Raw genomic sequence first — 20,143 nt, forward strand, 5'->3', positions numbered from 1 at the left:
GGCAATGAGCCAGGAAGCAATCACCCAGGGAAGTGCATGGTGAGCAGCACAGGCTTTGGGATGAAAGAGAACTGGATTTGAATCCGAGATGTGCCACCCACGACTGCAGAGGTCACCTTGGTTCACCTCTCAGAGCCTCAGTTTCCTCATCTGTAAAGTTTAAGTAATCACGCTACCAACACTGGCTTCTGTGAGGATCCAATGACTTTATATATGTCAAGCGCATAATACAGGACCTGGCACATGAGCGCTCAATAAATGTGAGCCACAAAGCACCCACATGCAAGCAGCATTGATTCAGGGCCCACCAGAGGAGCTAGGGAGAAGACAGCCATGGGAGGAGATGCAGCTGAAGAAGACATACACCCAGTCCTCAGAGGGATGGGCAGAGATGGCAGCTCTGCACCCACAGGGGCGGGGCTGTCTGGGGAGGCAGCCAGGCCTGCAGAGCCAGCTCAGGCCCTTCTTGTCACCCCACCTGTCTGCAAGGATGGGGAATGGTTTGAAAACAGCCCCCTCCCATCACTCCCTGATGACCAGCACTTACCCTTCTGCTCCCCAGTCACTAACCCTCCTGCACCCCCTTCCCGATGTGCAGCCCTCCCCCCCACTTCCTCCCAACCACCATCGCTCTCCCACCCCTCCCAGAAGATCAGCTCTTTCCAGGCTGCCCCACATGCCTGTCCCTCCCTTTCCGACGTCCAGCCTAGATGCGGGGGGAGGGCCACATCCATATTTCCTGGGGTGGGGTGGGCAGTGGCTGACCTGGCTTTGAGGATGGGGGGATCCCCCACGTTGGGAACCGCGGGTGCACCCGAGGGCAGGCTGATCACTCGGAAGGCGTGGTCAAGGACTCGGGGCCGCAGACCACCCGGCACGGGCCGGGCGGAGCCGGAGTCTGGTCTCCTTCAAACGCAGGTGCTGGAGACAGAAACTAAGAATCTCAGAAAGTCACGCAGACCGGGATGACGAAGTCTGAGGCTCTAGGAACCGCGGACTCTCAGAATGAAAAGCGGGACTGGATTTCCACATAAATAGACAGTTTTGATAACTAAAGTGCACACACCAAGTGCTGGAGGGGGCAGGGGTCGCTGCGGTACTGGGGTCTCGGAATGGGACAACGGACCCCTCAGGGGAGGGGCGGGGCTCTGGGATTGGGTGTTGGGGACCAGGGTGACACTCACGATAAAGGAATATGGGAAACAGCTAGGCCTAGGATCACGGGAGCAACCCCTCTTCTCAGACGTCTCCGGAGCGAACTGCCCGATCTCCCTTTCGGAATCTCTAGCTTCAGCGCACCGCGGTGCCCAGCTCGCCAGCCGTCAGCCTCAGGCGCCTGCCCACAACAAACATGGCTACAAAAGCGTCTCTGGAAGGCTGGGCAGTGACGACAGTTCTCGCGATAGCCGGGTTTTTCCTGCCTATATCCGGCGTCGTCCGTGCGATTTCCGGCCTTTCGGCTTTCGGCTCGGAGGGGGCAAAGGTGCAACTTTCTTCGGTCGTCCCGAATCCGGGTTCATCCGACACCAGCCGCCTCCACCATGCCGCCGAAGTTCGACCCCAATGAGATCAAAGTCGGTGCGTGCTCTAGTTGTGGCCGGGGCTGCGGGATGGAGCATCACTTGGCCCCGCCGCGCGTGCAAAGCTTTCTAATATGGGGCTTTTAAAGCCGCTGCCTCCTAGAGGCCTTCCCGGTGCTGCGCCGTCCTGGCCAAGCCTCAGTCTTTCTGGGCCTTAGCTTCTCCACGTGTAGGTGGGGAGGGAGGACCGAACCACCTGTGGCGGCTTGGGAGCCCGCAGGCCCTAGGGTAAGGCTTGTCTTCTGGCGTTTGGACCCACTGGCCTGGGTTCGCGGGCGACGGGGCTCTCTCCACGCCTCCGCGGTGTGAGGTTCGGAGCTGCCCACGCCCGAGGGAGGAGCGGGTGGCCGGCCTCACGCTCGGTGCTGTTTGGAGAAGAGGCGGAGGGTGGTGTGTCCAGCCCCGGAAAGACGCTGAGAGGGCTGTGGCTCGGGAGCTCCCTCTGCAGAGACACTAACCCTTCTTTTCCTCCAGTATACCTGAGGTGCACCGGAGGTGAAGTCGGTGCCACTTCTGCGCTGGCCCCCAAGATCGGCCCCCTGGGTCTGGTACGTCATCCCCGCCAAGGGGCATGTTTTCACTTAGAGCAGAGTTAAGCGCCGGCTCGTGGAGTCTGTGCCAGAGGTGCCCTCGTGTCTTGGATTGTCACCCTCACTAGGCCTGAGCCACTAACTAGTACTAGGTACCTTAGGAAGGTCATGCGTGAAACATCGAACCTGGTGCCTTTAAATTGTAATTAGCTCCAGGTGTCTCCACTGCTGCTTTGAGGCACCTGAGGGGTGGGCCCAAGGGGGAGTTTTGAAGTTGGGAGTGGCTTAGTGACATTGGGCAGCCAGTATCTGTATTTCCTCGTCAGGGAAGTGGGCATGGCATTGTTGGGAAGATTAAATGGGGTGTGGGTGAAGATCCAGTGAGTGTTGCCAGCTGTGTTGTGGATGTAAACCTAGCAGTTAATGTGACGGGCTGTGCCTTATGCCTGAGCAAGTGCTGCCTTCCCCGTCATTCTGTACTCTTGGATTTCCCTGAATTTCATTAGGCCTTTATGTAATCCTTGGCACAGGGGTCCGCTGTCCCAAATGCTCTTCCCTATTGGTCTTTCTTAACCTGTATCTTAACTACTCTTCCTTGGCCCTTAGCTGAGCTGGCGCTTAAGGGACACTTAGCAAATAATCAGACCCCCATCCAGGCAGATGGACGTGGATGGTCTGACATGGGAACCTAATATTTTGAAAGCTCCTTAGGTGATTCTAATGTCAGCAGGGCTGAAAATCCCCCTCCTTAAGCACATGGGCACTTAGGAGGGGTCTAGATTCCATTGTGGCCAAGTCTGCAGTTTACAGTCCTGGAGGAGACAACCCCAACCCCCAATTTATGCTATGGTGATAGCTGTGCTGATTGGGAAGGTGCCCTTAAGTACCTAACTTGAGATAGCTCCCTTTGTTGCCAAGTGAGAAGTGGTGGGCAGGTTTCAAGGCTGTGGTTCACATCTGGACACTATGTTGATTACATTCCTTTATTTCCAGTCTCCGAAAAAGGTGGGTGATGACATTGCCAAGGCAACGGGTGACTGGAAGGGCCTGAGGATTACAGTGAAACTGACCATTCAGAACAGACAGGCCCAGGTATTTACTTGTTCTTGGTTTCGGGATTGGAGGGTGGGGGGACAGAGGTAGCAACCCTCTGGGATTCCTGAATAGAGTATTTTTGCCACCAGTGGTCAGCTGAGTGATTTTACCTTGTTGGGGAGGCTTTGTCAGGAGTACAGACCTAGGGGAGAGACTTGGACAGTGTGTGGCCGCGATTTCTGAAAGCCAGCATGCATGGCAGTATTCACTGGAGGCGGAGTATTAACCAAGAATCTCCTCTGCAGATTGAGGTGGTGCCTTCTGCCTCTGCCCTGATCATCAAAGCCCTCAAGGAACCACCAAGAGACAGAAAGAAACAGAAAAACAGTGAGTTGTCTTTTCCCTAGTTTGGTTTTGGTAATGGTTTGTGAGATGTTTGATATATATGGCTGTTTTCCCTTAAAGGAAACCTGGGGTTGACATGGCTATTGGGTGTTGATATGGTTAAGGCTGCTAGAGCCAGGTGGTATCAAAAAGTGCCATATATGCTGGGTGGCTCACACCTGTGTAATCCCAGCACTCTGGGAGGCTGAGGCAGGCGGATCACTTGAGGTCAGGAGTTTGAGACCAGCCTGGCCAACATGGTGAAACCCCCATCTCCACCAAAAAATACGAAAATTAGCCTGGTGGTGCCCACCTGTAGTCCTGGCTACTCTGATGACTGAGACAGGAGAATCACTCGAACCCAGGAGGTGGAGGTGGTAGCAGTGAGCCAAATTCATGCCACTGCACTCCAGCTTGGGTGACAGTGAGACACTGTCTCAAAAAAAAAAAAAAAAAAAAGTGTCCATGTAGTCTCTGTGTGGGGCAGGCCCCAGTCAGTGCATGTGGGAGGAAGACGTCAGCAACAGTGACCTATAATCAGACCACATAGAGCCGGCAGGTACTGGGCAGTTTAACTGTCCCTGGCAATTTAAGCTTATCATTTCTCATCTCTAAAACAGTTTCTGCCATGGCATATTTGTGAAGGCTTGGTTTTGCCCTCAGCCACCCGCCACTGCACCTGACCAGGTCTCTGTTGGCTGGTGCAATCCAGTGGTGAGCTGATAGTAAACCCCAGCTTAGGAAACAGGGTTGTTCTTCATGTGGATGACTCTGTGCCGAAAGCATGGGAACAGCCTAGAAATGAAATGAAGGACACATGATCTGCTTTGGCTTCAGATGGTAACAAAGGTTTTGCTGTTTTCTCTTCTGCAGTTAAACACAGTGGGAATATCACTTTTGATGAGATCATCAACATTGCTCGACAGATGCGGCACCGATCCTTAGCCAGAGAACTCTCTGGTAAGAGCAGGACAACATGTAACCGCTGTAACTGTAGTTGTGTTTTCACTGAGTGATAACATTCTTCCCACTTAAAGGGTGCTCAGTGAGACCCAAGATGGGGTGTTTTCTGAGACTGAAAGAATGGATGGATCTTAAATTGGATGTGTTTAATCTGAGCATCAAGGACCCATGGAAGCTTTGCATTCAGGGTCATGGGACTAGATGGAGCTCTGCACTCTGTATTAGGGGAGCAGGAACCTCATTCCTTCCATTGCCTGCTATGAACCCCTTGAGTATTCCCTAGTATGAGGATTATGAGGGACTGAGCCAGCACCTCCAGTGCCACCATTTCTTTACTAAAGGAACCATTAAAGAGATCCTGGGGACTGCCCAGTCTGTGGGCTGTAATGTTGATGGCCGCCACCCTCATGACATCATAGATGACATCAACAGTGGTGCTGTGGAATGCCCAGCCGTAAGTGACTTTTTTGCTTCATTTTCCATTGTTACAATAGGGGCAAAAGGGGGGCCACTCAATGTATTCACAGAGATAAGCTGGGAAGTTTTGGAAATGGTTACTGGTGGGGTTCGGATAATCCTTTTAAACTTTCCCTCTTACTGATAAAGACTTTTTTTCCTTTCCCACAGAGTTAAGCACAAAGGAAAGTATTTCAATAAAGGATCATTTGACAACTGGTGGATTTTTTGGTGTGGCGTCTTCCTTGAAGGAGCTAGCTCCTTTGTGGGGTGGTCAGTGGGGTCAAGGTGGCAGAGCCTGTGGAGAAGTAACAAGCACCTTGTAGTGGGTAACAAAACTGCCCTGTATGGGCTGGGCTGAGCTCAGGAAGGAAGCGTTTTTTTTGAGATGGAGTTTCTGCTCTTGTTGCCCAGGCTGGAGTGCAATGGCGCCATCTCGGTTCACCACAACCTCTGCCTTCCATGTTCAAGCAATTCTCCAGCCTCAGCCTCCTGAGTAGCTGGGATTACAGACACATGCTACCACACCTGGCTAATTTTTATTTTTAGTAAAGACAGGGTTTTGCCATATTGGTCAGGCCAGTCTCGAACTCCTGACCTCGATCTGCCTGCCTTTGGCCTCCCAAAGTGTTGGGATTACAGGCGTGAGCCACCATGCCTGGCCAGGAAACACTTTTTGTAGACTATCATGAAGCCGTTCCTAAGAAATGCTCTAACACAAAACCTGAACACATGGGGAGTGTAGCTGTCCATCCCTGACCAACTGGAGTGAGAGTGGGTTGGGGGCCCAGGACCTGTTTTTTTTTTTTTTTTGAGACGGAGTCTCGCTCTGTGGCCCAGGCTGGAGTGCAGTGGCCGGATCTCAGCTCACTGCAAGCTCCGCCTCCCAGGTTTACGCCATTCTCCTGCCTCAGCCTCCCGAGTAGCTGGGACTACAGGCGCCCGCCACCTCGCCCGGCTAGTTTTTTGTATTTTAGTAGAGACGGGGTTTCACCGTGTTAGCCAGGGTGGTCTCGATCTCCTGACCTCGTGATCCGCCCGCCTCGGCCTCCCACAGTGCTGGGATTACAGGCTTGAGCCACCGCGCCCAGCCCAGGACCTGTTTCGCTAGCCATTCCAGTGCACAGCCAGGGCTCAGAACCAATGATACAACAAATTAGCCTGACCACTTTCCTGGACTAACGATTAGTCCTGGACTAATCCTTTGGTTCTGTGAAAGTGAGGTTCACGTCATCTGTTTAACTGTAAACTGTTTTTCCAACCTTTTCTCTGAATTCAGGTGGCTTACAGTATTTGCTGTCTTACCTTGTCTTAAGTCTCATCTTCCCACAGTTCTGTTCCTTCTGATCAACTTTCTAGAGTCTGCGCTCATCACTCCCTTTTAAGATGAACCTTGAAGCATGAGCTGGGAGAGGATTCTGGGTACTGGAGTAAAGGGAGTTGGAAATGGTGGCCCCGAGAAATTGATTTCCCCTTTATGACTCATTTGTTTGCACATTAGTTTTCGCCAGTGGTCTCTAGATCAGTGCTTTTGTGTCACCCCAGGTTGGAGAACTACCTTAAGTGGAAAGGACTACCTGGACCCCCTGAGTTAGGGAGTGGATTCTGTTTTGGATACAGTGGCTTTTGCCTGTAATCCCAGAACTTTGGGAGGCTGCGGCAGGAGCATTCCTTGAGGTCAGGAATTAAGACCAGCCTGGGCAACATAGCAGACACTTTCTCCAGAAAGCTAGCTGGGTGTGGTAGCTTGTGTGCCTGGCTACTTGTGATGCTGAGGTGGTGCACAAGTAGAGTCTTCAGCAAGCTATGATTATACCACTGCACTCCAGCCTAGGTGAGAATGAGGGGCTGGCACAAAAGCATTCCAGTGTCCTAGAAGGGACTGCACTAAGTCACCAAGGAAACAGTAAATAAGACACTAAGCAGGCCAAAGGCAAAAATCTGGATCTCTTAATAGGAGGGGAACACTACTGTTCTCCATGAGGGAGAAAGGAGAATCAGGACCCGGGGGCAGTTTATGAGTCACCTGCCTCTGAGTCCAGCATGGCTGTCACACACCTCCCCATTCTGGGTGCTTCCTATTCTCCGTGGAAAGGGATGTGCCTCCCAATTCATTAGCAGCGCACACTACCCTCAACACGAGTAACCTGTGGGTGGGCTCTTTTTTTGTTGAGATGCAGTCTCGCTCTCGCCCAGGCTGGAGTGCAGTGTTGCAATCTTGGCTCACTGCAACCTCTGCCTCCTGGGTTCAAGCGATTCTCCTGCTTCAGCCTCCTGAGTAGCTGGGATTACAGGCAGGTGCCACCATACCCCACAAGTTTTTGTATTTTTAGTGGAGATAGGGTTTCACCATGTTGGTCAGGCTGGTCTCAAACTCCTGACCTTGTGATCTGCCTAGGTGGGCTCTTTCTGACAGCAACAAGATCTACAAAGGCTGGGCCTGGCTATGCTTTTCTGAGCTTTGGAACATCAAGGAATGTTCCCCACCTCAAGGAGATTCTGGTATTTCATAGTTGGCTCTGGAATCCCTGTTCTCACTTGTATTTGTATTTACACCTCCCCCTGCCCCAAATTTGATGGTTTTTCAATCATTTCTGGCCAATGCTCTGAGTTCTTTCACAACATTTCTCATTACTTCCAGGAGAAACTGCCAGCATTGCCCAAAGACTTGGCTTTGATGTAGGAGCCAAGTTCTTTACTCATTGATTTGGTCACTTACTCCGAATAAACTCAGATTTCTGGAATGCTTACCAAATAAAGTGCTCTGGGCCACTGAATAAAGGCAAACCTGCAACTGAATGGAGCCCTGGATCTTTTGATGCTTACAGAAAGAAGGTGTTACAGAGCTGAGCGTCCACACACAGCATGTGAAATAGTGGCTGTTTACTGAAGGTGTTTTTGCATTTGGCTCTGGGCTGCAGACTCTAAATTAGATATCTTCAGATGCTTTTGAGCCTTTAGCATTTCTCAGATCCTCACCCATCTGTCCTGAGTCGGCATGTCCAGGACTCTCCACTTCCACCATGTTCCTGGTTACTCTCTGGCATGGAGTCTCTGATGTCTAATGAAGGCAGAGCTGCACCGGAAGGCCTTCCCACACTCACTGCATTCATAGGGTTTCACGCCTGTGTGGATTCTCTGATGCTGACTAAGGGATGAGCTCTGGTTAAACGCTTTACCACACTCGTTACACTCATAAGGTTTTTCTCCGGTGTGGATTATGTGATGTCGAATGAGGGCTGAGCTCTCACTGAAGAATTTCCCACATTCATTACATTTGTATGGCTTCTCCCCGGTGTGGGTCTTTTGGTGGATTATGAGATTCGTACTCTGGCTGAAGGCCTTCCCACACTCGCTGCACTTGTAGGGTTTCTCCCCGGTGTGAGTCCTCTGATGGTTTGTGAGGTTTGCACTCTGGCTGAAGGCCTTCCCACACGCAGCACATCTGTAGGGCTTCTCCCCGGTGTGAATCCTCTGGTGCTGAATGAACGCTGCGCAATAACTGAAGGCCTTCCCACACTCGCTGCACTTGTAGGGCTTCTCCCCAGTGTGAGTCCTCTGGTGGTTCGTGAGGTTTGCACTGTGACGGAAGGCCTTCCCACAGTCGCTGCATTCGTAGGGCTTCTCTCCGGTATGAATTCTCTGATGCTGAACAAGAGCTGAGCAGTCACTGAAGGCTTTCTCACACTCGCTGCATCTGTAGGGCTTTTCTCCGGTGTGAGTTCGCTGGTGTTTGGTGAGGTTGGCATTCTGGCTGAAGGCTCTTCCACATTCACCGCACTTGTAAGGTTTCTCTCCAGTGTGAATCCTCTGGTGCTGAATGAGAGATGAGCTCTGGCTGAAGGCCTTCCCACACTCACTGCACTCATAGGGCTTCTCTCCAGTGTGGCTCTTCTGATGCTGAGAAAGGGAAGAACAGTAACTGAAGGCTTTGCCACATTCATTACATGCATACGGTTTTGCTCTGTGAGGTTTCACGATTCCCGAGTTCTTGAAGCTCTTGGTGTGCGTCTCACGTTTGCGAGGTCTTGCTTCCACGGGCACTCTCTGTTGCGGAGAGAGGACTGGTCTCAGACTGAAGCTCTTCTCAGGCTCACTGGTCCTGTGGTCTGAATCCCCAGGGGGCATCTCTACATGGGGGTCTTGGAATGATTCTTCAGAAAGGGCTTGCTCTGGTGGTGATTCAGACACAATCTTCCAGCCTGGGAAAAAAAAGAAAATGAGAAAAGCTATTGTGTTCCCTTGGTGGAAGGAAAACCAAAGGCTGAGGGAGTCTGGCCAAGCTCTTACACACACAGGTTTGATGACTCACCTCCTTTCATAAGAGTGTAATGAGGCTGGGCGCGGTGGCTCAAGCCTGTAATCCCAGCACTTTGGGAGGCCGAGACGGGCGGATCACGAGGTCAGGAGATCGAGACCATCCTGGCTAACACCGTGAAACCCCGTCTCTACTAAAAAATACAAAAAACTAGCCGGGCAAGGTGGCGGGCGCCTGTAGTCCCAGCTACTCGGGAGGCTGAGGCAGGAGAATGTGCGTAAACCCGGGAGGCGGAGCTTGCAGTGAGCTGAGATCCGGCCACTGTACTCCAGCCTGGGCAGACAGAGCGAGACTCCGTCTCAAAAAAAAAAAAAAAAAAAAAAAAAAAAAGAGTGTAATGGAGCCTACTACCTACTGAATTCAAAGCCATCATAATGTTGTAGTGCAACGCATTACTCACGTTTGTGGTGATGCTGGTGTAAAAAAACCGACTGCACTGCCAGTCATATGAAAGTACAGCACATACAATTATGCACTGTACATAATACTTAATAACTACGTTACCAGTTTACATATTTACTATACTTAATATATATTTTTAATTGAGACAGAGTCTCACTCAGGCTGGAGGGCGGTGGCATAGTCACAGCTCACTGTAGCCTCAGACTCCTGGGCTCAAGCGATCCTGCCACCTCAGTCTCCTGAATAGCTGGAACTACAGGAGCACACCACCATGCCTGGGTAATTTTGATATTTTGGAGAGACAGGGTCTCCCAACATTGGCCAGGCTGGTCTCGAACTCCTGGACTCAAGGGACCCTCCCGCCTCGGCCTCCCAAAGTGCTGGGGATGAAAGGTGTGAGCCACCACACCCAACCTATACTATGCTTTTAATAGTTACTTTACACTGTACTCCTTCCACTAAAAAAAAAAAGTTATCTGTAAAACTGCCTCAGGCAGGTCCTTCAGGAGGTTTTCCAGAAGGTACTGTTATCTTAGAGATGACAGCTCCATGCTTGTTATTGCCCCTGAAGATCTTCCAGTTGGACAAGGTATGGAGATGTAGACAGTGATATGCATGATCCCATCAGGTCTGGGCTCATGTGTGAGTTTCTTAGTTTTTAACAAGAGTTTAAAAATAAAAATAGTACTACACACACACACACACACACACACACACACACACACAAACACACATTTTGAGACAGGATCTCACTGTCGCCCAGGCTGGAGCACACTGGCACGATCATGGCTCACTGCAGCCTTGACCCCCTGGGCTCAAGTGATCCTCCCACCTCAGCCTCTGAGCAGCTGGTACTACAGGCCCGTGCTACCACATCCAGCTAGTTTTTGTATTTTTTGTTGAGATAGGGTTTTGCCAAGTTGTCTGGGCTGGTCTCAAACTCCTGGGCTCAAGCGATCCTCCTACCTCAGCCTCCCAAAGAAAAATGTGTAAAGTAAACTTAGTATAGCCTTAGTGCACAGTATTTCTAAAGTCCATGTACAGCAATGCCCTCAGTCTTCACATCCACCCACCACTCACTCACTCACTCACCCAGAGTCCTGCAAGCTCCACTCACGGTAAGTGCCCTATACAGGTGTACCATTTTTTATCTTTTATACTGCATTTTTACCACACCTTTTCTTTCTTTCTTTTTTTTTTTTTTGAGATGGAGTTTCACTCTTGTTGCCCAGGTCGGAATGCAATGGTGTGATCTTGGCTCACTGCAACCTCCGCCTCCCGAGTTCAAGCGATTCTCCTGCCGCAGCCTCCCAAGCAGCTGGGATTATAGGCATGCACCACCACGCCCGGCTAATTTTGTATTTTTAGTAGAGACAGGGTTTCACCACGTTGGCCAGGCTGATCTTGAACTCCTGACCTCAGGTGATCCACTCACCTCAGCCTCCCAAAGTGCTGGGATTACAGGCATGAGCCACCATGCCCAGCCTGATATGGAGCTTCGCTCTTGTTGCCCAGGCTGGTGTGCAATGGTGTGATCTCAGCTCACTGCAACCCCCACCTCCTGGGTTCGAGCAATTCTCCTGCCTCAGCCTCCCAAGTAGCTGGGATTACAAGCATGCGCCACCATGCCCGGCTAATTTTGCATTTTTAGTAGAGACAGGGTTTCAACATTGTTGGTCAGGCTGATCTCAAACTCCTGACCTTAGGTGATCCACCCACCTCAGCCTCCCCAAGTGCTGGGATTACAGGTGTGAGCCACCACATCTGACCTTGAATTTCTATACACAGTCTTCAGCCAGACTGCCTGGGTTCAAATCTGGGTTCCACCTCTTACGTGCTCTGTGATTTTGGGCAAACTGTAATCATTTGAAACCTTGGATTTATCACATGTGAAAGCAGCTCCCTCATACAATCACTGTGAGGATTAAATGAGTTAAGACACATAAAGGACCCAGAATGGTAGCTGAGACACAGTAAGTGCTATCTGCGTGGTTGTTACTCTGGACCTTCTCCTTATAAACCATCCTAAAGCATGAAGTAGGCTGCCCTCAGAACTGCAAGTGTACACCAATGCCCCCAGTCAACCAAGAGCACAGAGGCCCCCACTGCAGGCTGAGAGCGTCTCTGTGTAACTTGGAAGTCCGATCATCTATGGGTTTGACAGTTTTTAAAAGCAGACCATCTATTTGCGTTAAAAAAAATAAAATCAAAAGAAGAGGAAGAGTGACAAGAAAAGAACCTAAGGGCAGAAGGGGCAATTCAGAGGACCACGTGATGCTCACAAACAGCGTGTCCCTCAGCTCACCTCTCTCGAGTGCTGGCTCCAGTAGAAGACTGATGACATCTCAGGCCTGACACCCCAAACAGAGCTACTCATCTCCCTTTTAACCCAGCACCTTTGTTAATCTTCCTACTTACCCAACTGTTCAGGCCAAAACCTAGGGTCATGCTTAATGCCTCCTCCTCTACGTCTCACATCCAATCCACCAGCAAGTCCTGCTGGCTTTAACACCAAAATATGTCCTGACCCCTCTCTTACAGGCCACCATCACCTCACATTCCCATGTCTGCAAGAGCCGCCTCCTAACTCACCTCCCCGCTCCCATGCCTGACCCCTCAATGTCCATTCTTCACACATACGCTGAATTCTTTTTCACCAGTGTCACTTGCCAAATGCTGAATTCTTTTAAAATATAAATCTCATCCCTTCCCTGCGTCAAAACTCTTTAATGGCTTATTTTCTTAGGTGACTAAAATCCAAACGCCTTACCATGGTTCCAGTGCCCCCGCACAATCTGTCCCCCGCACACCACTCTTCCTCGTGTTTGCTAAGCTCTGGCCACACAGGTTTTCTAATCCTTAAGCAAGCTCATTCCCACATCAAGGTCTCAACATATGCTGTGGCCCAGAATGTTCCTCTCCTAGGTCTCCTCCACACAGCTGGCTCATCCCCTTCCTTCAGATCTCGGCTCCAATGTCATCTCCAAAGATGACATTTCCTCTTCATCAGCTCTCAAACAGCTCCCTCCCCTCTATTCCCAACTCAGCCTTGTGCCCCAGTCACTAATCCCTTGTGCTGCTTTATTTTCTTCACACAACTCATCACCATAAAAAGTAGATTAGTTACTGTTTGCTCAGTTTATGTTCTTCACGAAGATGTAAGCAGAGACTATGTCCTCATCCCCGCTCAACAAAGGGGATACATTTTACCCATGGCAGCTAAAATGATGCCAGGTACATACCAAATGCTTAATGCACATTTGCTGATTGATGAATGATTCAGTGAATCAGAATTAGTACAACTGGCCAGCAGGGTCTGGGAAAGTGTTAACACCCACCACAGAAGTCCCTAAAATGAGCAGCAGGGAGAATGGCACTTTCAACTCCTGGGTCTGCCACTTGGGAGGGGTAGGGTAGAATAACCCAGGGCCCAAACCCAGCTCTCAGAGGCACAGTGATGCCCAGGACATGCTGTGAGTTAGAGCAGAGGCCGTGTTGAGCTCCTCTAATAGCCAGAGTGGAGACTTGCCCCCGACGACTTCTGTTCACTATCAAATAGCTTACATAACTCTACAGTAGGCACCTTTTTTCATATATGTGTTAATTGGTGAAATAAAGATTTTATCATCTACATTTTTCATACATGGAAACATGACTACATAATTCAGTGGTGTGCCTGGAATCCATGTAGTTAATGCATGGCAAGCAGGGATTTTGAGTATGTGTCTTTCATACTCAATGAGATACTGTAAGATATACGTGTATATGTGTGTGTGCGTGTGTTGTGTGTGTGTATTTCACCCACAGTTCCTGGCTCATAACTCCCACAGCCACTGCTACAGTCTTTTTTTTTTTTTTTTTTTGAGACAGAGTCTCGCTTAGTCGCCCAGGCTGGAGTGCAATGGCACGATCTCGGCTCATGGCAGTCTCTGCCTCCCGGGTTCAAGTGATTCTTGCGCCTTAGCCTCCCAAGTAGCTGGGACTATAGGCGCCCGCCACCACACCCAGCTAATTTTTGTAATTTTAGTAGAGATGGGGTTTCCCCATGTTGGCCAGGCTGGTCTCAAACTCCTGACCTCAGGTGATCTGCCCAATTCGGCCTCCCAAAGTGCTGGGATTACAGGTGTGAGCCACTGCGCCCGGCCATTGCTACAGTCTTCTGTTAAAATGTCAGAGCACTTTAGGCCTCAGAAACAGACTCTCTCTCTGACCTCCCCCTGTCCTTCTTTCACCTGCCCAAGCAGGACTCTAATCTGACTGTGGGCCATACGACCCTCATTCCAGAGAAGATCCTGCCCCATACCCTGGAGGAAGGAATGCTGCACAGAGGCCAAGAAGAATCTGCACAGAAAGGCTCTGCTGGGTGTCCCCACGCAGTCTACTCGTGTTCAATCAGGCCCTTTCTGTCCAATCTCATCACAACATGCCGTCCATGCTTCAATCACGCCTATCCAATGAATCAAAGGCCCAGGCAGGCAGGGTTTGGAGAGCTTCAGAGAGCTGAACACATGGAGGCTCCTGCAGGGCGGCTGTCCAGGGAAGGCATGAAAGCTCCCTGCACCTTCTCCACACCTCGTCCCATGTATCTCTTCATCTTCATCTTTTCTAAAATAAATGCTTCCCCAAGTTCTGTGTCCTTTCTCTAACAAATCAATGTAATCCAAAGAGGGGTTGTGGGAACCCCAATCTGAAGCCACTGTGGTTCTGGAGGCCTGGACTTGCGACTGGTGGGAAGGGGCAGGGGGCACCTTGTGGGACTGAGCCCTCAACCCGTGGGATCTGATGCTATCTCCAGGTAGACGGTGTCTGCTACAAAATTAATTGCTTGCTTGGTGTGTGGGGGAAAACCCCACCCCTCTCTGCTCACAGAAGTCTCCTATGTTGACTCCTGCTGTGTATAAGGGCAGAGGTGGTGGTTTTCCGCTCAGGGGCCCCCACACCCAGAGCTGCTTCTACTGCCCTACACTGCTGCCTCAGAGCACCTCCTTGGTGGAAACACCCCTTTCCAACTCCTGTTTCTAATGATGTGGTGATTTCAACCTTTTGGGACCACTGTACTGGGGTGAACAGAGCCCCACATCATGTCCACCTCAAAGTACAGAATGTGTCCGTGCTTGGAAACAGTCTTTGTAGATGTAATCAAGCTAAAATGAGGCCATACTGGATTAGGGTGTATTAATACCCTAAAAAGAAGGAAATCCGGACACAGGAGAATGCCACATGAAGACAGGGACAGATATTGGAGTGATGCAGCTAAAAGTCAACGAACGCCGAAGATTGCTGGCAACCACCAGAAACTTGAAAGAGGCAAGGGAAGATCCTTCCCAGAGCCTGCAGAGGGAGCCCGGCCCTGCTGACACCTCGGTTTCAGACCTCTAGACTTCAGAACTGTGAGCGAATCAAATGCTATTGTTTTAGTCCACCCAGTTTGTGGTTATTTTTTATGAGAGCCCCCAAAGAAAGGAATACAGCAACCTTTTCAGGGTCTTGAACCCCTCTGAGACTATCATGAACACTCTTCCCAGAAAAGTGCAGTTGTTGTCCTCCACTAAACACTGCTCTCAATTTCTGAAGCTCCACAGAGGACTTCAATCTTCTGTATAGAACTGTAGACTGTATAGAACACAGAGATGCCCAGGCAGTGGGGGCCTTGGGAGAAGAAGGCAGCAAGGCCAGGGAGGCTCCCTGCCACAGGCAGTGTCAACAAGCATGAGTGGGGCCGGGCACGCCACAAGGGTGAGGTAACATGCAACAGGCTGCTTAGAGGATGGTAAGATGGGAAGGAGAAGAGGCAGCTCCATGGAACCATGCAAAGAGTGCTCCCGGGGCTTTGTGCCGATTGCCCTGTCAGCAGCAATAACTTATAACTCAAGAAATAAAGCAACAAATAGACAGGTTGCATCTTATTTTTATTTATTTTTTTTAAGATAGAGTTTCACTCTTGTTGCCCAGGCTGGAGTGCAATGGCACGATCTCGGCTCATTGCAACCTCTGCCTCCCAGGTTCAAGTGATTCTCCTGCCTCAGCCTCCTGAAGTAGCTGGTATTACATGCACCCACCACCACGCCCAGCTAATTTTTTTGTATTTTTAGTTGAGACGGGGTTTCACCATGTTGGCCAGGCTGGTCTTGAACTCCTAACCTCAGGTGATCCACCTGCCTCGGCCTCCCCAAGTGCTGGGATTACAGGCGTGAGCCACCGTGCCCAGCCCAGGCTGCATCTTTAGAAACATGTCAAATGTTGTCACCTCAAACTGGTTTAATTCATTTGTACCTTTGATGCCTTAAGTCTCAAACATCAAAAGTGACTGGGTCCCCAGGGAAAAGCTGCTGAGGCCCTGCCAGAGGTGGCACCAGGGCAGAGGCTGAGAGAGATGAGGGGAGAGAGCAGCTGTACATGGGTGGTAAGAGAGATGCAGTGGAAACTATGATCTCCTTTCCTTCTGTTTTCCCTGAGTTTCTTAGTATTGGCCCTTTGGAAAATTCTGGCATGGCCACGCAGTGAGAAAGGAGGAGCAGAATGAATTAAGGGGCCAGATAGGGTGGCAGCAGGAGCTGTGACACCCAGTGGTATGGGTAAAGCTGGCACCTAGGATCCTCAGTGAGGGAGACCCTAAGCAAGGAATGTGCCATCAAAGATGACTCTTGCTTCCCAACAATAAGGAAGGATACTCTTTGGAGGCCAGGGACATCACACGTGCCCCCAAACACCTCCCGGCCCTGGGAGCCTCCGTAAGGATGAGGTGAGGAAGACTGTGTTTTAGAGGCAGACAGAGCTTGCTTCAAATCCCAGCCTTGCCACTATCTAGCTGTGAAGCTTTGAACCAGTGAGCCAGCCTCTCTCAGCATCATTTCCTCATCTATAGAATGGGGTAATAGCACCTACCTCACAGTTGGTATGATCATCAAATGCACTTATGTGTGATTTAAAGGGGCTTTTGCTCCCAAGACTCCCATTGGCTAAGTGCTTGCTCACATACCTGGAGAGGGACTTCGCAGGTCTTCGCCCTCCAGCATCCATGTGCCTTCCCTTTGTTCCAACTGGGAGTTCATGCCAGGCTGGGAAACTGGAAGTCCTATTCAACGGGAAAAACAGGCTTTAGAAATTGTAAGTATGAACAGCTACCCAGAACTCAGGGGAGAGCAAGCAGGCCAGTCGGATTGTTCATTTCATTCAGACGACAAATACTTATTGAGCACTTACTTGGTGCCTGCACCAGGGGCTACAGCAGTACATAAGAGATACGGTGCCAAGGTCTTTTTAAACACCCTTTTAATTTTAGAGACAGGGTCTCACTGTGTTCCTCAGGCTGGTCTTTGGACGCCTTGGCCTCCCAAAATGCTGGGATTGCAGGTGAGAGCCACCTCACCCGGCCGTGCCAAGGCTGTAGAAAACATTTCTGGAAGGAGCTAGGAAACAGCCTCAAGGAGGGGTCAAGCCAGGGAGCTAAGCTAAACTCACAAGTTCCCAATTTAGGAAGATGGAAACTGACTGCACATAGAGGAAATGACCTGAGGGTTACCCCACTCCTCCTGGGAAATGAGAGAACGGGGAGGTGCAGCCTTGGGGAAAGCAAAGGGAAACTGCCTATTTGCCAAGTGGGCATGCAGAGACCTTCCCCAAGAGAACAAGAGGAATAGACACCATCGCTCTGGTACATCACAGCTGTCAGAAAGCCCTACAAACTGGAAAGCAAGTGCCATGGATTTTCAGAATTGAGTGAATCAAAATCTTAAACCATTTCCTTACCTAGTAGGACAAGGTTCCTGGACTTTTCTGGTATCCCCTCCTTGTACCTCTCCCTTGGAGTAGACACGAGGCACCTCCACCCTTCTTGTGCAAAAGCTACTGTCACACTGCTGAAGAATGTGGATCCCTGAAAAAACAAGCACATTTCATCTTGCCAGTGGCTTTAGGATCTAGGGTGATGGGGTGGTTAACGTTGGCAGTTTTGGGGGAGCTGGAAAAGAGTCTTTGAAAAGATTCAGGTCTCTGGGTAGTTGAAGAAAATGGCCGGCTGCAGTGGCTCACACCTGTAATCCCAGCACCTTGGGAGGCCAGGAGGTGAGGCAGGTGGGTCACTTGAGGCTAGGAGTTCAAGACCATCCTGGCCAACATGGCGAAACCCTGTCTCTAATAAAAATACAAAAATTAGTTGGGTGTGGTGGCAGGTGCCTGTAAGTCCCAGCTTCTCAGGAGGCTGAGGCAGGAGAATTGCTTGAACCCGGGAGGCAGAGCTTGCAGTGAGCTGAGATCGTGCCATTGCACTCCAGCCTGTGTGACACAGCGAGACTCCATCGCAAAAAAAAGAGAAAGCATTTATTGATCACCAGCACTGCAGTGCCTAACACTAAGATAATCTGACATACATACACACACACACCACTGTCTCTTGTCTTCACACATTTATAATTCTAGTAGACTTTTTGTATAAATAAAGTATATGTGTGCGTGTGAAGTAACTGGGCAAAAATTAATGGGTGCTTGGGACTTGAAGAGATAATACAGAAAGAGCAAAATTAGAATGTGAGTTGATACAGTGAAGAGTCAGGTGCAAATTATCAGAGAAATGTGAAAGATGAATTTTCAGAACATTTAACAAATATTTTTGTGAACGCAGATATCACCCAGTACAACAGGAGAGCCAAGTATGCACACAATCAAATGTAGCACGAGTCAAAGAAACAGACTAGTTGCCAGGAGAACAGAAAGGCGGGGAGGAAGGACCACAGAGTGAAGGCAATGACTGAGCTGGCCTTGAAGGAGAAGGTTTCCGGATGGAGCAAGAGAAGGTTATCCAAGGCAGGAGAGGCACCATGAGCAGAAGCATGGAGGCGAGACAGTCCTTGTGTGTTTAGGAAATGGCAGGCAGTTTGGGTGGGGGGATGAAGCATGGCAGAAAGGTTGTTGAGGTCAGAATGTAAAAAGCTTCAATCACTTGATAAATGTGATGCTTTTATCCCTCAGGCAACAGGGAGCCGCTGGAAGGCAACTGTGTCTTGAGATGGAGGCATGGAGAGGTGGTTTTAAGAACTCCAACAGTGTCAGTGTCAAGTTGAGAGAGGATCCTGCTTGAGGAGAGGGACTAGATGCAAAGCCAGAAATGAACTTTGTGAGAGAAGAGTTGAGAATGAATCAAAGATGTTTCCTGGTTGGAAGACCAGACAGATGACAGTGTCATCACAAACAGAAGAAACATGGGAAGAAGGGGTCTGTTAGCAAGGGAACTAGTTTGTTTTGGGGCCCACAGAGTTTAAGGTGGCCACAGGAAATCCAGGTGCAGATGTTCTATCACAGGTGAAAACATGGATCTGGAGTTAGGAGACTCTGGGCAGGAGCTATAAGGCACACAGGTCAGGTGAAGCTGTTCGTGTAACAAAGCAGCACCTCCTCCATATAATACATCCTCTGCTAGGTACAGGGCGTGGGGACAGTGGGAGCCAGATGGAAAGGGAAGAAACGAATCGGGAGATAACACAGTATTAACCTAACGCAGACATCGTCTCCTGGCCAGGCCTCACAGGAACCTCAAACTCAACTAACACAACAGAGAGACCCATCTTCACCTGCTGTTCCTCGTCTGTTCCCAGCTCAGGCAATGGGGCCTTTGTTCACCTAGCTGGCCAAGCCAGCAACCTGGGTGTTATCCTCTCCTTTCCTGCAGCATCACTCTCTATTGATTCTTCCTCCTAATATCATGAGAATTCATCTGTTTATTTCCACTCCCCTACCACTGCCTTGCAAATCAGCAACAATTTCCATATTGGAACCAGTCTCCGGGCCTCTGATTTTACCTGCTCTTCCAATCCATTCATCACACCGAGAGGTTCTTTCAGTGGAACAAAGAGGGTCACCTTTTAAAATGAAGAAATATTTATGCAGGTGGATCACCTGAGGTCAGGAGTTCGACACCACCCTGGCCAACATGGTGAAACCCCATCTCTATTAAAAATATAAAAAACTAAAAAATATTTAAAATCTTTGTGTAACTTTAAAATAATCAAGAAAGTAACATCCATTATAAAGATATAATGTCATGAACCAAATAACAAAGAAATACATAATACGTAAAGAAAAAGCTGCAGGAAATGCAAAGAGAAATTTAGAATATTAGGATTTTGAGAGATGTTAAAGTAACTCAGTCATTGACAGCCCAAAGTGAGTAAACAACAAAAAGAATAAAGACATGGAAGATGCAACAATTTAATAAGGTTGAGCTGACAGAGCTATCAGACACTACACCCTGCAATCAGACTGCGCTGGCGTTTTGTGTTGACAAGAGACACAAACTCCATCCTCATAAAGCACAGACCAACCACATGGGCAGATAAAGAAATCAAAATCATAATTTTGGAATATCTAAAAAAAATAAAATATATAGCCAAAAACTTTCAACGTAAACAAGGAAGGAAGAAGGGGAGTTAAGGATTCAACTCAAGAAGTTAAAAAATGAATTTTTTTTTTTTTTTTTTTTT

At 49.5% G+C, this 20,143-nt stretch overlaps 2 protein-coding genes and 1 long non-coding RNA gene across 12 annotated transcripts in view; 1 reads left to right on the plus strand and 2 right to left on the minus strand.

Moving 5' to 3' along the window:
- On the minus strand, positions 1-1,366 carry LOC108542718 (uncharacterized). Its single transcript, XR_001889353.1, has 3 exons — positions 1,185-1,366; positions 766-921; positions 1-482 (listed from the first exon to the last, which is right to left on the minus strand). It is a non-coding gene; the product is annotated as an uncharacterized LOC108542718 (long non-coding RNA).
- Positions 1,367-1,428: 62 nt separating this feature from the next.
- RPL12 (ribosomal protein L12) lies at positions 1,429-5,172 on the plus strand. 2 transcript variants are annotated; one of them, XM_017892834.1, is made up of 7 exons: positions 1,429-1,578; positions 2,055-2,128; positions 3,104-3,202; positions 3,451-3,532; positions 4,403-4,489; positions 4,834-4,946; positions 5,120-5,172. In XM_017892834.1, the coding sequence occupies exons 1-7, from the start codon at positions 1,542-1,544 to the stop codon at positions 5,123-5,125; spliced, it is 498 nt and encodes a 165-aa protein (XP_017748323.1). In that variant the 5' UTR covers positions 1,429-1,541; the 3' UTR covers positions 5,126-5,172. The 2 variants fall into 2 exon arrangements, with proteins under 2 accessions (XP_017748323.1, XP_017748322.1); XM_017892833.1 differs by having other exon boundaries at positions 4,834-5,168.
- A 2,636-nt stretch (positions 5,173-7,808) lies between these two features.
- ZNF79 (zinc finger protein 79) overlaps positions 7,809-20,143 on the minus strand; it is a 20,731-nt gene continuing 8,396 nt past the window's right edge. For all 9 annotated transcript variants that reach the window (XM_017892829.1, XM_017892828.1, XM_017892831.1 and 6 more), the window contains 3 exons: positions 17,418-17,544; positions 16,648-16,743; positions 7,809-9,150 (listed from right to left, as the gene is read on the minus strand). In XM_017892829.1, coding sequence (XP_017748318.1) covers positions 7,982-9,150; positions 16,648-16,743; positions 17,418-17,544 — 1,392 coding nt within the window. In that variant the 3' untranslated portion in view covers positions 7,809-7,981. The remainder of the gene's footprint in view (positions 9,151-16,647; positions 16,744-17,417; positions 17,545-20,143) is intronic.

This window comes from Rhinopithecus bieti, unplaced genomic scaffold (genome assembly GCF_001698545.2).
Source record: "Rhinopithecus bieti isolate Rb0 unplaced genomic scaffold, ASM169854v2 scaffold_22745, whole genome shotgun sequence".
NCBI classification, from domain to species: Eukaryota; Metazoa; Chordata; class Mammalia; order Primates; family Cercopithecidae; genus Rhinopithecus; species Rhinopithecus bieti.